Genomic DNA, 17,855 nt, shown 5'->3' on the forward strand with positions numbered 1-17,855 from the left:
GTCTTAAATTAAAAATAAGTAGCAGAGGTGATTTGGGGTCTAATTCTATAGATAGGTAAGACAGAATACAGTTCAACCAATAAATATCAATTAGGCTGGAACTTTTTTGAGTCATCTTTTCCCTGGATACTTCTATCTTAACTTCTGATCAAGTTCAGTCTCAAAATTAAAACATTGACCAAGAACCTAAAACTGCCCATAAATTAGGATTGATGAGGCCTTGAGGAGAAGCAATACTGCCAGTCCTGAAAGTTGTCATCCACAAATTATTGGTAAGTTTAACCACATTTTTCAAAAAGAAGAAACCTTGAATGCTGCAGCCTTCCTGTCGGGTCCTGTTCATTTTTACTTTTAATTGATATGGCTAGGGATGAGGAAGTCTTAAACCCCTTCAATCTTTGGGAGAAAGAGTTAGGAAAAGATTGAAAACTTCAATGAATAATAATTAATTAATACCTGCTGTGGACATTTTTCAGGACACAGCTAAGAATGGTCACACTATATCTTGACCTTTTAAATGCTTCATTGAACAGCAACAAAAAAGGGATAAATACACCATTCTAAATAAAGCACAGGATGAAGGAGATCTGTTTTTCTCCATTCTGACAGCAGCTTCCAACAGCTTATGTCTCTGGTGTTGTCTGTGTGTACATGAGAAAGAGTTTCTCAGTCTGTAAAGTACTTAACCATTTATCAGAGACACTATGAACCTGTGAAGTCCTCTGATACCTTCACATAGAAGATGTTATAAAGGATGAAGATTATTTATAATTCTTTTAAAATTATACATTTTGTCCTTTATTGCATCCAATGTAATTTTGTATATCCTAAATAATTTTGTATGTAATAAATTATCTACTCTGCATCTTGCCTGACATCAATTCACCTGTAAAGTCACAGCATAACGCAGGTCCCTTGGAAGTCTTGTTTCCGGTTGTGCTCATGCTTCCTGGTGTTTCCCAAAACCAAACAAAAAACCCAACAAAAAAATACTGCCTCTGAATATCGATGCTTTATAGGGAAATCAGTAGCCTCCTTGTAATTGGTCAAAACACTATTGCACTGGAGATAAATGTATTTCTCTTTAAAATGAACTTTAAAAAAGTTAATTAGAAATTCCAAGAATACAATCCAAAGCTAAAAGAATGCCAGGTAAATGGGTTAGCAGCAGCTTCAGGATGCCATCTATTCTTTTTCTTTGCTCCTTTTGGGGTTAGGAGAAGGGGGAGGAGGATTTGCATAATTTTTTGGCTGTTCCTAGAATTAGAGCAGAACTTTAAATAGCTGGAGTTTTGCCCAGTACTTTTTGGAACTGTTAAATGTTTTGTAGCTAAGCTAGGAGAGTACTAAGTGCTGCTTTTTTTTTTTTTTTTTTTTTTTTTTTTTTTTTAGATCAAATGACTATCACAGCAGTTAATCTTCTTAGAGACAAACCAAGTGAACCCACAGATTCCCTTGAGTAGTGATCGTTAATGTCAAAGCAAATCTCCTTGTTTATTTATCTTATTGTTTCAGTTAAAACTAAGCCCTTTTCTGCCTTGTGAGAAACCTTTACTTAGAAACAGGATCATGGCTGTATTTTGCCAGGGCTTTGAGAGCACGTTTGGGGCAGTCTGGTCTGGTGGGAGGAGGAGGAGAGGAGAAGGTCAGGCTTCCTGTGTCTGTCTTCAGGTCTGCCACTGCCACTCCGTCCCATTTTCAGCATGCTCTTCCCCCCTGTCCCATAGTTCAGCTCCCTTCTTTGTAGAAATGGATTTACTAGCACAACATATCACTGCGAGTGAGACTTCCTTGATGAATAATTCAGGAGTTCGTGCTTGTTATAACCCGGTAAAGAATATTATTATTTCATTCTCATAGACAAGTAAAATAGACTTGGGACATTATGTTCAATGCCATGAAGGTTTCACAAAGTTACTTCCTTAGTCAGTGCACGACTCTGAAATTTGCAAACAGATAGTTTTTACATGAGGCAGCGCAGAGCTAGCTTGTGTAATTTAGGATAGTTCTTGCCAGCTTCAATCACACTGAAACAAGGACTTGGAGCCTCCACGGGATGCACTTCCCTATTAACGCTGAAGCCAGTCACTGTGCAAAATGCGCTGTAAAGATCTTGAGGTCCCCAGCTGCTAAAAAGCAAACAAGAAACAATGTGTAGGTTCAAAGAGTTGGCATCTGGGTGCCTTGGGAGGGATTAACAAAGTATCTGCAAAGTTCTGCTAAACCCACCTAAGTCAACTGCCTCGTGAATTCTCCTAGCTTCTCCATAACATAGATGCGGTGTAACAGGAGAGACACTAAATCTTGTTAACCTGTCTTCAGCCTTGACACAAGTGGCACGACTCTTCCTACACAATTCCTCGACACATTTCTCCCTACAGTAGGAGAGGTTCAATTTCTATACTCTCGGATGACACAAGTGAGCTACAGGCAAGCAGCCAAGCACGGCATTTTTGTGTGCTTTTCCCAAAAGTCAAAACCTCACCTGCTGTAAAGAAACCTGCAGATTGGGAAACTTGGAAGGAAGACTCAGAGTCTTGAACTCATCTTCATCTGTATCGTCCAGCCAAAGGGAATATTGGACTGCTTGTGGTACTCTGCAGGACCTAAGGGTAGTGAGGCTTGGAAGAGGAGCAGGAATTGGGGGTGGGGTGGGTGGAAGAAGGGAGTCATGGCTGGGTCTGTGCTGAAGGGGCGAGCAGTGTACTGTGTGCATACATCTTTGAGGGTAAGGTTCTTGTTTGAGGCAAGCACCTTGGTGGGCATTCAAAGAGTAAGTATTGCACTGTTTTAACTTTGCTTCAGTCCTGGATAATGTATATGAGGGTTAAAGTTAATAAATACCAGGGTGGGAAGACTAGGCAGAACCCTTCTTTATAGCCCAGATGGCATGGTTCCCCATAGAGTCCTGGTCATATTGTCCTCTCTCTCACTTTGTGTGTCTTAGGTGCCCCATGCCTTTTTTTGAAAGACTAACACTAGACCATTCATGCAATGTGTCATTTTTACTAACCAACTAATGTACTAACACCCTAACGACTCATCTTTGCTTTTAGTTATTTTAATTAACAATCGTTCTGTTCACGATTTTTTAATTTCCTTTCTTCCCCCTTTTCCGCAAAGCACTCAGGCATTGGACACGCTATGGTAAACAAACTACATTGTCTGGTAGATATCATTCTTATTGTCTCTTTTTTTGGGTTTGCCGTGTGTTACCTGCCTTTTCCTTCCCCTACCCCCTCTTTTCCCCCCCTCCTTTATACTTACTTCTTCCTTTAATTTTATTTTAATTTCATTGAAAACTCCCCCCCCCCCCCCCCCCCCCTTTTTTTTTCCCCTTTTCTTCTTTTTTAATGGAAAAATGAACAACAAAAGCAACGAACACAACTGTTCTGGAAATGGGGTTTGGATATTTCATTGGTTTCTTCACCTCCCTCTTTAGTTCTTCTTCTCCACTCCATTCCAGCGATAAATTGTTGGGTTTTTTGTTCCTCACTTTTGAGTTTAGCTTTCTCTCTTTTGCTTTGGCTTTTTTTTTTTTTTTTTTTTTTTAACCCCACCTCCCCTTTTGGTTTTTGTTTTTTACTCTGAAGGTTTCTAGATCAGAACCATTGCAGGGCCTCTAGTCCGTGGTGGTGAAGGCTCTCTTTTTCTCTCATCCTTTTGTTGTGGCAATGGCTGTTACAGGCAAACTGGCCAGAGTTGTCCTCTTTCTCCTGATTTTCCCCCACTTCCCTCCCTCCTCTTTCTCTCCTCCCCATCCCTCTCTCTCTCTCACTTTCTCTCTGACCTCTACCTGCCGTGGCCGACAGGAGCTCAGCCGGTTGTTTGTTTCAGTACACACTCTGCATGGCATGTCCACGTCTGGTGACTCGCCCGTCTCCTCCTGGCCTCGATCTATTTTCCTCCATCTTCCCTTTAAACCACTAACAACATCTAAGCAAAACACATAAAATTCACTTGCTCCTCTCCCTCCCTCTCCTTCCGTCCCCCATCACCCTTCATGTGTTTGGGGTTAGAGGTTTTGGGGACATTTCTGTTTGGTTTTGAGTTTTTTTATTATTATGGGGTTTGTTTGGTATTTTTATTTTTGATTGCATGCAAGCGTGAAATAGTTTTTTTTCCCTCTCTCTCCTTCTCCCCCTCTCTCTTTTCTCTCTTGTTTTCCTGTAATCTTTCTGGGCTCCAGATATATTGGCATGACAAGTCAAAATGCAGTGTGTGCACGCTTTGTGTTTTCTTTCTTTCTCATCTCTGCTTCCCTCACACTTATTGGTTTGTGGTTGATTTATTTTGATTTATTTTATTTTGATTTATTTCCTATTTATATTTTATTTTTGAGTTAGTTTGGTTTTTTAAATTTTTTATTTTTGGGGTGGTGGGTGTGTGTCTCTCTAGGTACATGGCATGCACATCCATAATGTATTGAAAGTGAGATCCCTATTCCCCCTCCCCGAATGCATGATCGTCAGTGTGCTGTGAGCAAAAGAAGCATATAAAAATAAAAAATACCAACCTCGTCTTCATTAGTGTTTTTTTTTTTTTTACTAACAACCATAACTAACTGTAATCATGAAAATAAATACTAATTAATCATAAAATCAGCTAATATGAGAAATCTTCAAGGACAGTTCCATTTTCTGGCCTGAATAGATGGAAAGCATCTTGATGGGTAGACTGCCAGGTCACCCTGACAGTGCTGATGCACCAGAAAGGGGAGAAGCAGATGCTGGAGCATTTCCATTGTGGGTGAAGCAGACCAGAAAATGGAGCTTGGCTGAACTAAAAAATACATACCAAATCTCAACAAAATCCTTAATAAAACTGACATAAAATTATAGGGGAGGTAACTCATCCCGTTCAGGATTGTAAGGTCATTGCTGGGATTTTCTTTGTCCGTTGTGTCCCTTGAACAGGTGACAATCTCTGTGGATGGCATCCTTACCACCACGGGCTACACACAGGAGGACTACACCATGCTGGGCTCGGATGACTTCTTTTATGTGGGAGGGAGCCCCAGTACTGCCGATTTACCTGGTTCTCCAGTAAGCAACAACTTCATGGGCTGCCTCAAAGAGGTAACTGTTTCAAATGAATTCTTGTTTCTGTGCTTTTGGTTTCTCCAAGTCCTCACTCTTCCCTGCCTTTCATTGCACACTCCATGTCTTTCCCTGATGCTGAATTTTACGCTGATACTGCAACAGCTTTGTAAGAATAAACTTGTCATTCAGCTGGACAGAAGGCATCAGCTGCAAAACTCATGAGCTTATGGTCAGAATCAGACTTCGAGTGCTTGGATTACAGAAAAAATATCCATGGTAGTGGAAGAGCTGCCTTCTGTAAGCTGTTAACCATTTAGAAGAAAGCATTACAGTCATCTAGGCACTGAGGCATTAAAAAAAAGATAAATGGCCTTTGATTACTAAGCAGCATTTTTGGATGAAAAAAATCATAACCAGAAGTTTATTTGGAGTTTTTTTTAAGGTCCCGTGTTTCACCTGGAAATACACTTGGTCGTCAATTTTCCAGGAAGATGGAGTCAGAATAAACCTGAAAAATTAAAGTTGAAGGTAGCATAAAAGATGTATGTAAATTATGTAAGGAGAATGCAGCGTAAGATCTAATGGAGGTGCAGCAATAATGTGGCGTGTAGGCTTGACGTGTACTGTGGTGGGAAGTCCGCGCAGCAGAGTTGCTGCGATGGTCAGGAACAGCTAGCTGGCTTCCAAACCCGCGTTGTCTCACACTGGCTGGCTGCCTTTGTCACATAGTTAATCCACAACTTTGAGAAAATCCACAGATGGGTAATAGAGATTGGACTGCCTGGCTAGCAGCAGGAACCAGAATTATGTTCCTTGGGGTGAGGGTAGTTAAAAAAAAAAAAAAAAATAAAATAATAGAACAAACCAAAAGATGAAGCCTCAGCCCAAAGCTGAAATGTTGGTGCAGTTTGTTATTTGGGTGTTATGCCCTGTAGTCAGCTTTTGAATTCTTTCCTATCTCTTCAAATAGAATTTGTGATGATCACTTTAATTAACGTTGGTGCCGGTATTGACATCTCCAAAGTGTGTTACAGAAAGCTTACTGAAAAACAAGCTTAAATTTTCTGTAAGTCAGCTTCTTAGCTAGCCCAGAATAAGAGGGGTTTCTTGCAAGAGTTTTCTCCCCTGATTTTGTGATTCTGTACTCATACTGTTTATCACAGGGTGTGGCTGGGTGGGTCTAATTTTATTTGCAGCCCAGAGAGTTGTCATAATATCCTCTTTGTATAAACATTTAATATCAGAGGGAAGGCAGAGCTGAGTTTTCATACAGGAGTCATGGAAACAGCGATGCTGAGCTAGATGTTGTTCCGTGACTGTAACTGCCTGACAAGTTACCATCCTACTGATGCTCGACTCGTGGTGTCAAGGGTTGTAGGTTATGTGCCAGTTCTTTAATGTGAGCAATGGCTGTCAGAGTCTGGAGCTGCTTTCCTGCCTGACCTCTGGATTAGTTAAGGGGATGCACATATGCTGGAAAAAAGCATGTGAGCATCGTGCATAGGAAATGAAACAACCCTGCTGAAAACGCTGTCATACAGAGATCAAATCCTTCTGTTTTCGTTTATAGAGCCTCAGGCCTGATTTTCATAGGCACTGAGCATCCCAGTTTGATTGAAATCAAGAGGAGATACAGCTTCTTAGTGTCTCTTTAAATCAGGATCTTAATTTTATTTATGGATGCTATGAACATAACACTTAGCAGAGGCCATTTTTATGTGTGCTTTAAGTCAAGCCAATGGAGCAGAGAAAGCGGTGACAAGAAAATCTTCAGCAGCTTTATTATTTATATAATCATTTGTATTCTATTAGTTTGCACAATGTACTAAGAGCCGCTTACATAGCCATCCCAGGCTTATAATGCTCTATAGGAAGAAAAAAACAAGCAACCACTTAAGAATGAGAGGAAGAGGAAGAAAACAGATAATCTCAATGTGCTTTGTAATCTTCACTTGACTAGGCAGTGACAGGAGATGTGTATGAGCAGCTGTCTCGACTTAAAGGCAGGCTGGTTCTTGTGGGTTTGAGATATAGTCTGCTTGACAGCAACCTGCTCTTGGTAGCAGTCCAGTAGCGCTTTCAGGTGCGGTGAAAATGTGCCCCAAATGTACCTTGCTGGCCCCTGAGGATGGCCCCCAGTGTTCACTGAACATAAGTGTAGTGTGGGGTTGTCAGGGGAGGCACCCGTAAATGGAATGAATGGAGAAATGTAGTATTTTAAAAGGAAAGCTAATTAGCACTTTGCATTTCCATTCTGTCATTCCTCCAGACCCCTTAGGCTGCAGGATGAGCGCGGGTATCACTAGGGAGTGAAGAAAGGTTCCCACTGTGCTTTTCCTCAGTTCTGGTTTTGACAAGTGGAGGTGATGGAGAACTGTGATTAATGAGGAAAGCAGCCCTAAACGACTGCCGGAATCCTGAGCGAACCCAGCAGTGCTACTGTAGCACCGATACCTGCACCGAGCAAGGTATCGGAACAGACAGCCTGTGCAGGCTGGGAAGGCTCCTCATTGCACACGCAGTGAGTTGGTCGAAGACATCAAAGCAGACAGTGCTTTCATTAAGTGAAACTTTGGATGAGTTGAGCAGAAAATGGTTTGCCCTGTGAAATTCCTCCCAGGGGTTGGTTTCCCCTTTTTTCCATTGCTAGGGGTAAAACCACTGATGACAAAGGTAGCAGGATCAACTTGAGATCCGCTTGGAATTAGGGGGTGGTTCTTTTAAGTGTTTTCTTTATGTTTATTTCTGAAATGCCAGGGTATATCTATGCAGTGCGGTGCAGCAGGGTATGAAAGAAACCTGTGCTGGCTGGAGAAGGCTGGAATACCTGTGGGGATCAGACTGGAGCCCTGGGGCAGCCAGCTTTGATCCTTGAAGAGGCAGAACTGCATTGGTGCAGTGCTTGTTTGCCGAGAATGTTTCTGGTTCCGCTACAGGGAACTTGTCTCTTTGTATGGCATGGCAGTGTATTTCATAAATCATTCCCTATAGGTTATGTTTGATTTTTTTTTTAATTATTATTATTATTTGTGGTCAAGAAAGATGCTAAGTCTCTCATCAGCCAGTACTGGAGGAGCTTGAGCTTTTAAGGAAAATATTCTAAGCTAAGTTAGACAAAGTGGTAGATAAACTGTAATAGCAAGTGTTGCTCCTTTCAGATTATGCTTTCTAGTAGAGCAATGCTCTTTTTTCCTACTGAAGTCCTAGATATGTAATCGCCTGTTACAAGAGACGTAGCACATCCTGAGTGGACTGTACTGCTGTTTGCAGCAGTGAAGAGCAGCCTGCCAAGCCCTGGCCTGATCTCTTGAAGGTGTTAAAGCAGAACGACTTCCCCTGGGGATGTCTCACTTTCTGAGGAAGGCAAAGGGATTGATGCAGGCTTTGGGGTGACACTTGCAGCCTTCCCTCTGTAATCTTTTTCTTATTTCATTTGGACTGCATCAGCCTCACAGTACAGCAACCAAACTGCTCACGTGGGAGCTAAGAGGGCTTCTTGAGTGGAGCGTTGCCTTCCCACTTCCTCCGAGATTGCACGCAGGTGCTGAAGTGCAGTGGGGCAGGCTGCCTAAGGACCCTCTGCCCCTTTGCAGCTGGGGTTGGTGGCAGGAGGAGGGGCAGCTCTGGCAGGGTAGGCACTTCATGTGGCCAGAGTCTAAGCCTTGCCAGGAGGAACTGGTAGAGTGCGTAGGAGTGCGTTCCTGGCAAGGAACTAAGGATCTCAGGGCTCCTCTGCTGTGATGCCAAAACGGCACAGAGTAACTGCTCAGAGACGAATTTTGTCTTTAAGCAGCAAAGGTATTTATTTTGTGCAACGTTGGGGAGCTAGCCAATTCGCACCGGACAAACTAGCTCCTAAGTTTTCAGTGAAAAGTCAGGTAATTTATACAGTTTTCTTGAGATGTTACTACATTTTTACATACATATTCATTTGATTTTGACACCTAATCATTCTATTCATAATAGGTGGGATCTAGGTGGAGTAAATCTTTCAGATTTCTTTGTTCACGGTTTCCTGACTCGTGGTCTCCTTATCTCCTTCAGGTGCCCACCTTATCTTTTCTAATTATTCAGAGTACATTCCTTTAACATTGTCAGTGGTACATTCCTTTACTTTAACATGTCAGTGGAACCTTTTTTTACTCAGAGTACTTTTCTTATTATTCAGAGTACATTCCTTTCTCTACACAAACAGAGCATCACCAGAGCATTGTACCAAACTCATTGTACCAAACTCATCTTTTTAAGACCTTGTTGTTTCAGCTGCAGTATCTAAATAAGCCCTGGTGAAGGCAACCATGTTTTCCTTGAGTTGTCTGAGCTAATGTTTCCTCCCTTTACCACAGAATAGATGCTTCTGCCTCTTCCTTGTGGCTTCTGGTTCCGACTGAAGAGATTCCGCTAAGTTGCTAGCAGTAATATATCTAAATCATAAATCCAGGCGCTGAATGTGTAGTTCAGGTTGGTTTTCTTCTCTCCGTTTTCATCAGAATTAAAGATGTCCCAATGTCTGGTAGTGCTCTTTGTTTTACATTTCTCCACAGCCATCCTGGCACTGTTGCAGTATACCTGACACTGAATGAGGGAGCAAGACTGGAAAAAAGAAGTAACTTTTTCTCTGAAAACTTTAAAAGGCAGAATATGCAAATAGGACAGTACACAGATATCAGGCATAGACATTGCATTGTATCTGTGTAAAATTTAAGGAGTTTTAGTCTGAAGATAAATTGTTTTAGAGGAACTCTGTGGGGAAGCTGGTGTATATCCTGTTGTGGAGAAAATCAGATATGGGGTAAGAGAGAGGCACAGAAGCACATCTGAGGCCAGTAAGCAGAAATGTTATTTCTGTCTCAGGGAAGGAGTGAGAGTGTTTTGAAAGTCAGTGAATGGATAAACATGGAGAAGCACTGCCTGGAGGTAGAAGGGGTAAAGGGTCTGTTAATCGTTTTTAGAGACAGCTGTATGGCCAGAAGGAGGTAGGACAGGACAGGTGATGACAAACAGCTAGGTTCTGCATGTACTGGAGAGTCTTAGGGAGGAGGTTCCGGTAATCAGGGATGGAGATGGAGAGTGGCTAGCTGGGAAATTTAGCTGTGTCAGCAAAGAGGGAAAACTGGATTCAATCTTTTTATCACTGGGGAAGGGAGAATGTTTCCTAGGCTCTGTCAGGGAGGCAGCCATTCAGATTCGATTTACTTGGAGCAGTACTCAGCTGGTGCAGATGGTGGTGCTTTAGAAGAGCCTGAGGTGGTCCCTAGAGAATGGATGTGCATGAGAGAATTTATGAAAACTTCACATTCTTCTATCAATGCTTTATTAAAATCTCAGTTATGAGAAACGTTGATTGGTACTAACAGCTTGATGGAGGCAGTGAGGTTTGCATATGGGCGGAATATGGCAGAAATTATTGCAGGGGTCAGGCACCATCTGGCCGTGATGGGAGAAAGCTGTGAAAGCTTAGATCATTTCTGTCTGCAATTTAACTGCTAGGAGCCAGGTTTCCAAATGCTTCATGAGTGTGCCCAGTTGCTCTGTGTACATCTCAGATGCTATCTGCAAGCCAGGTTATTTTCAGGCCTATTTGCATGTGTAATGATGATGTTTGGGGATGAGTTCTTCTGGTTGGAGTGTCACACTGGGGAAGAGGCTGAAGGTGCAGATAGAAGAAGGCCTAAAGCATGGAGGCAGTGAAAAACAGCTTGAGTATGAAGAGAGCAGACGAAGGAAGTTGCAGTTTTAAGATCCCCTCCCTAACAGGCAGATCAGATAGCCCAAAAGCTTTTGGGTGTGTAAGATCCCGTTCCAGGGCAGTGATTTAACAGAACCCTAGGGATGCATAAGAGGAGAGTCAGGAATCAACAGTGCAGGGAGTTTCAGTGATGCACGGTGGAGGAAGTTACCACGGGAATGGCACTCGTTGCCTCTACATGTTGGTTCAACACTGCAGCTTGTGTTTGGACCAGTCTGCTTCCTATCTGTATTACTTAGTGAATTTAATATTTGAAAAAGGAAGTGGGGGGGGGGGGGGGGGAGAGCTAGTGGTACTGTCTAGAAGCAGGAAAATCAGGGCCAAAGGCTGAATATGATTCCATTCCTCAAAATATGTCTTGTTCTTAATCTTGGTCTCCCATTACTATTTCCTGCCAAAACCTCCCAAATAGCCCTGATGAATGGTGACTGATTCCTAAACTTCTAGATCCCAGAGACCTGTAAAGTTTTTGGTTGCCCCTCACTCTTTAGATTTCCAATTGCATTCCTGCTGTTTTGGTGGATCAACCTCCTGCTGCAGCTCTAGGCTGTGTGTATTGAGAGTCAAGGATGTGCATCTTCTCTGTGCATCTGCAGAGCACCCAGCGCAAGGCCTTCGTGCTCTTGTAGAAACGTAACAACACGGTGGCTTGGGAGACACAGCAGGGGAGGGACATTGGGCAACGTTTTGAGTGGCTTCCTGTTGAAATTCATGAAGGTAATAAGAAAAAAAAAAGATTTATAAAAAGATTTAATTTGTGGGTGGGAATGGAGGCACTTGGAAACTGAAAGCAATATGAGACAAGGGAAGATGCTGAGAGAATCCTGAACAGACCAGTAGATGGGGAGGGGAAGATTATAGTGTTTTCTCATTAAGTAATGCTTGTAAGTTTAGTTCCTTGGCTGGTTTGTATTTGATATTTCTATATTAGCTCAGAGTCAGAAGGGATCTATGGTTGGGCAATAGAACATTTCCCAGGCTGCCTGCTGGCTGCCAACGCATGTTGAATGCCAGCACATGGAATCCTGAAAGACTTTGTGGTACACAGTGAAGAATGCCTTGTACTTTCTGTTATGAGTGTGGGACATGACATGAAGTCAAGGTGAGCAAAAGTCTCTCTGAACTAAGCATCCGAAAGCTGAAGCACCTTGCCCATCTGTCTCTGGGATTTTTGACAGCACTGAAAAAGAAGCAACATTTTGAGGAGGATGATTATTAAACAAGCTCTTTTATCTTGCTAGAGGAACTTCTGTTGCCCTGAAGGGCCTTTGCTATGCTGCCAGGAGTGACGTTGTGCCTCCCTTCTTTGGCTTGCCTATACATTTACATGTGCGCACTGTCCTGTAACTGTAAAAGATTGGATCATGCCAGTCTCTTTTCTCAGAAATAACTACTAGAGTGGAATTTACCTTACAAGTCTGAGAGAAAATCTGTAATGCCGCTTATGTCAAACCAGGCATAAGTAAAGTCAGTCTGCCGTGATTCATGGTCCTAATACTAACATTTAGCAGTGATGAACGTCAGCCTTTATGGAGGAGGCACTTGATTCACTTGATTTTGCTTTTTTAGGGAATGGTTTAGCCAGGACGAGAGAAAAGAGGAACGTCTGTGTGAGCATAGGTGGGGCAGTCCTTCCAACACAGAAAGTCTACGTCCATACTGTCCCTGTAGTCTCTGAGCTTGTTCCTATTTAGTAGCCTTTTGGGTGAGTTCCCTTCACTTTCCCCACTTCTGAAAAACCAAGAAAGTAGCATATCCCAGACTGAGAGCTCCCAGGAGGTGCTCAGATGAGAATGTCCCAGTCAGTTTGATGTAACAGATGAATATCTTTGGGTTTGGGGTGTAATTGTGTAGTGCCTAATGTGTTTGGTTTTTTTCCTAAATTGTGATTCCTGTGAATGACAGGGATCTCACACAGAAAGTCCAGTGGTACAGTTTGGTGCATTGTGACTCTATATGCAGTAAATACATGTACTAAAAGTCTAATTCTTAAAGATGAATAATGTTAGCTCATAGGACCCTTTGTCTGAAGAGTTCAGTAGGTGGCTTTTTCAAAGCAGCCTCAGAAATGTTGGCTTCTTTCAAACTGCTGGCCTAAAATAGCAATGCTAAAGGGTGTAAATGTCATCGTTCTCTTCCTTCAAATGCTGCAACTGAGGCACAGCTGTGACGTGACTCGGTCAGCATCATACAGCCTGGCACTGGCTGAGTAACAGATAGAAGAGGGACATCCTACCTATCACTCTATTTGCTGCCCTTCCTCCTGGCAAGAGAGCCTAGGTCTTCAGTGCAGTGTAAGTGTCACGGCTGACTGACATTCCGACTGGAGGATACTAGGATGCTAGATGTTCCTGGAATTACTGCAGCCTTGTTTCTCTGGGGAATTTTCTTCTTTACCAGTAATATTTAAAATTTTCTTCCTTCTCTATCCTTGATTTCTTTCTACATTTCTGTCAAGCTGACAAGGGGATGTGTGTGAAAAACGAACTGCAGAATATTGCACAGGGCATATATAGATTACGTCAAAAGTGTATTTTAACCTGCCAGCTGAACTGTTGCTAAGGGGTATGAAATGCCCCCCTACTTTCTCTTAAGTGTCAGCTCAGGTGAGGAAATGAAAGAAAAATCCAGAACAGACCCTACTCCCAAGCAATCTAAGTAGCTGAGGTTGGGGCTGGGGACCGTTCAGTCCTGAACAAGCGGTTGGTGTTGCAGGTTGTTTTTGAAAGTGAGCAAGGTCTGAGGATGCTTCTCTGCTTTGTCCTGTTTTGTTGGATTTCAATCCAAGATTTTAGGAATTGCATCATAAATGCAATGTATTTTAGGAGAATTCTTCCATGTCTGACCAGGATGGGAAATGATCTAGTTCTGGATCCAGTTAAAACATAGACTTCTGTTGGGTTTGGAGAGACTCTTTAATGAAGCACAAGTCACTCGGCACATTCCAGAGGGTAATATTTCAGTTTCTCATGTTCTCACATTTTTAGTAAGGATTAACGGCCTGGCCAACAGGAACTAAAACCAGTAGTCTTGTCAGGTGTGTATTAGTGTGCTGCCAGTGCTGCAGCTTTGCTTTAGCTAGGGAGTTACTCAAAGCCTCTTTTCCTTACATAGCTTAGCCCAAGCTTACCTTGCAGGAGAAAGGTTTTTTTTTTTTGCTGGCATTATTGCCTAGCCTCATGCATGACATGGAAAAGAACTTTGTCAGCTTGGCTTATTTGCATCCATAGCAAGATTTTTGCTGGCACAATGATATTGGATGCGGGTTTATTGCAAAATAACATGAACTAACCTCTGTTAATGATCGATGGCTTCCATCAAATGTTTCTGACCACACAGAAAGATGAAGAGTAAAGTACTCATGACAGGTCCGTAAAAAGCTTATTCATGACCTGCCTATATATCCATAGAAAGTATTCCTGTTAAACAGGAAAACAATTTGAAATTGCCTCACGAAATTAGTCTTTAGTGAAGGAAGTTGAGTGTGAAGTGCTAGAATTACTTTTCAATTAGTAAAATAGGGGAAATACAAAGACAGGAGCTGAAGTTTCAGCTGACTTTGGTACAGGAGGTGGAGGAAATGTTATTTTATCATCTGTGTACTGAGACAATCACTGGGCTCCTAACATTTTTTCTGTAATGAAATTCATATAGCAAAGGCTCTAGATCCTACAGCCACAGTGAACCTAGAAGTACAGACTGTTTGGGTGGGGTTTTTTTGGGCTTGGTGTTTTTTTTTTTTTTTCCATACCTCTGCCCAGAAATTAAACAAATACAGGTTCTAGTTAAGATCACATTTATTACAATATAGTATCTTGTTCTCTGGAACTCTTATCAGTAGGCAGAGAGCAGCTTGCAGGCGTTCTAGGTCAGCCCCAGTGCACACATCTTGTTCAGGGATTAATTTAAAGGTTAATTCACGTATCAACAGTTCGGTGGCATTGAACTCCTGAAGTTACTGCACTCTTGGAAAGTTTACAGAAGTAATTAATGGCCAAAGTCTGATTAATAAAGTATATATGTGGGTTGAGCATACATTGTTTGACATCAATTCTTGCTTTAAATAGATATTGAAACTTTCTATGCAGAAGACATAAGAGGCGTCTTTTTGGAAGGGCTGTTCGAACTATGCACTACCACTACGCTCATAAACTAAAGGGAATCTACGGAGCTAGAACCGAGCGTGGTCTAACCCTGCCTGACTCTCCCCATCTGCCGCTGGAGGAGGTTCCTTAGGGAGGAAACCAGCCGCAGAGGTCGGTGTCACCACTGAGCAGTGTAGCCAGGGGGCTGATGTGTCGCAGCAGGAACAGAGCGCTCGGCTGCATGGCGGCTGGGCCAGCCGCTGTGACCCTCGGTCCTGGTGCTGCAGCCATCTGTGCTTGCATTGGGGCAGGACCGTCAGGAGCAGGCTTTGCTTTCCTGCATAATGAACCTGACTCCTGCTGAGCTTCTGTACCTGCAAGGGATGTGCCATGTGCTGCTGTTTAGAAAATGAGTGTTTACAGGTGTAGAACTATAGTCATATAGGCAAATTCAGAAAATGTAATGGGGATTAGAGCAAAATAGCTGGTGCTTTGGGCATATAATAAAGTTAATTTGTAAGCCAGGCCCTGAAAAATGGAAACATTAAAGTAACAATCCTTGCACACATACGTGATCTAACCAATCTCCATTCAAGAATGAGCAAACTAAGACAGCGTACAGAGTACTGATGGACAAACATAGCTGAGTCCAAAGTCATTAGCAGAGCAGTGGCGGTACTCAGAGAGGTTACTGTGGCAAAGTTTTTTGGCTGTCTTTTTCTTATTCCATTAGCCATTTGTGGTCCCATCCTAATGGATGCTGTGATCTTAACTTTGGCTGTCCAAAGCCTGATGTTCTCAGCTTGTGATAAAAGTAAATAAGCTTCTTTTTCTTGGCTTGGCTTTGTAGTTCACTGAGCTTGGTAAACTCTTGGCTTGAGTGAATACTGAGGAGAAATAGGAGGTACACTTTTATTTGTCACTCCTTATGATGTTGCATTAAAGAGATTGCTAAGGATCAATGTTATACTGTCAGATACAAATACAGACAAGAGTAGTTTTGGAGAGTCAGAACCTGCCATATCCTACTATTAGTAAAATCATAGGGGAGAGAGAATTTACAAAATTGTGCTGTTTATGTACATGTATATAAAATGGGCACTTTCCTGCATAGGAGTGAGTGGGATGCTCATCACCAAGGAAGGTAAAAGAGGCAATGTACGTACTTTTTTGGCATGTAGGTTTTGAAAGCTTGGTAGGCAGCAAGTTAGTAACATGGAACATGTAGAGCTGAATGTATTCTCCAGTGCTATCGTGCCTTCTGACTCTTGGCATAGCTGTAATTGTGATGAGAGAAGCACCTTCTCCTGCTCCAAGCTTAAGAATTAAAAAGGCTCTGCTCCCTACATAGCTGTGTCTGTCAACACACTTCCTTTTCATGAAACCAGTTATGCTACTTTTGCAAATATCTGCTACCTTTAACAAGAGGAACGGACACTGCTGGGTTTGAGGCTAGAACTTCTTCCAATGTAACCCCATTTCAGTCTGACTTTTGGGACTGTTAGTGAGTCCTCAGCCTTCTCAGTAACTAATTTCTTCTCTTGTTAGTCTTTTAATTTTTATTGCAACCTAAAAATATGGAGGTGCTCAGCAGCGAGCATTATACATTGTCTGTGCTTTCAGGTAGGTTGTAGTCGTTCAATCGTGGCGTGCAAGGGCTGGACCTAGATTTTGGGAGCTTTAATTAGAGGGCTGTTTTTTTTTTTTCGGCTGCAGTAGCTTATTTCCCACTTGATAAGTGTCATCTCTTTGGGAGCAGCAGTTGCTATATAAATCTTCTTGCCTGACCCTGAAGGCCAGACTATTGCTATGAAATGTGTATGTGTGTGCGTGTGTATTGTGAGCGATGGGGAAAGATGGAGCTGTGGCTACCCACCACAAAAAAGCCAGGCTGCTGCAGCTGCGGGCAAGGGAGGCAAGAAAGGATGATGAGGTTTGAATGCTGAGCGGGTGGGCTGGACGGCTCCTCCCAGGTCCACCACTCCTCTGTAGCAGAGCCAGCTAGCTGTCAAGTGTGAGTAGGACGGGAGGAGGCAGGCAACTAATGGGCAGCATCTGTTACTTGAACTGCATGGAAAAGACAGCGGGCTTGCTGTGATAAACCAGATTTTGTATTGTCTCTGATTTTCTTTCTGCTCTAATTCTTTGTCACTGCTGCTCTCTGGCTTTGGTTTACTCCTGTTGATGGTGTTTGTTGCAATGAATATCTGTGCTTTGGGACTGCTTTCTTTTCCTCCTTCCTTAAAACTTCACAGGCAGAAATCATTTAATTTAGAATTAACAGTGTATGCATCTAGAATCCTAAGCAATTCAGTGGGAATAATATAGGTTTATGTAAAGTTGCAATTTAAGCTCCGAATTGCTCATGACAAGGTATTACACTCTTTGAGCTGAAGTTCCATAAGTGGAGGTGCTAGAAATGGTAATATCAGAGCTCAAAGACCAGTTAGGGTCTGCTCCCTCCCCCCGCTTCTTTTAGCTCTCTCGGCATGGATGTAGGAGCACAGTGAGGTGAATGGTGTTTATTTAAGAGGCCTTAGGGGAACATCAGGGGGATTGCTGTATCGCATACCATGGCTACTGGTGACCTCACATTGCCAGAAGGGGAAAACTCAAAGGCTTTCACTTCCTAAGCACAAATCTTAGCACTTGAGCACTTAACACTTCAGGGAGAGCATCACTTATCTCTGAGCTGCATGGGGATGATGACACACAACTGAACAGTAACAACTGCATCCAGGAAAGCAGCGATGCGTAGTGCGCATCACCAAGTCCCTCTGGCCACAGTGGAAGTGACTGAGAGGTGGTGTCTCAGTTCTAGTACCCCAAGAGGTGGCTGTGAGTGATGCCAGCAAAGCTTTCATACTGTATCAGTGTCAGAAAGCAGGGGGAACACAGAGGTTTGGCAGTGGTGGCAGAGATGAAAAATGGCATTTAGAAATGGGGCTTGAGAATGGCATAATCATTCCTGTTAAATCT

General features: G+C 42.6%; 1 protein-coding gene across 34 annotated transcripts in view; it reads left to right on the forward strand.

The window, feature by feature from the left end:
- NRXN3 (neurexin 3) overlaps nt 1-17,855 on the forward strand; it is a 1,021,208-nt gene that overhangs the window by 268,868 nt on the left and 734,485 nt on the right. For 20 of the 34 annotated variants that reach the window (XM_040600857.1, XM_040600858.1, XM_040600879.1 and 17 more), the window contains 2 exons: nt 3,124-3,147; nt 4,917-5,078. In XM_040600857.1, the coding sequence (XP_040456791.1) occupies nt 3,124-3,147; nt 4,917-5,078 (186 nt within the window). The remainder of the gene's footprint in view (nt 1-3,123; nt 3,148-4,916; nt 5,079-17,855) is intronic. The other 14 variants (XM_040600861.1, XM_040600864.1, XM_040600869.1 and 11 more) reach the window with 1 other exon arrangement.

This window comes from Falco naumanni, chromosome 7, assembly GCF_017639655.2.
Source record: "Falco naumanni isolate bFalNau1 chromosome 7, bFalNau1.pat, whole genome shotgun sequence".
In the NCBI taxonomy this organism is placed as follows: Eukaryota; Metazoa; Chordata; class Aves; order Falconiformes; family Falconidae; genus Falco; species Falco naumanni.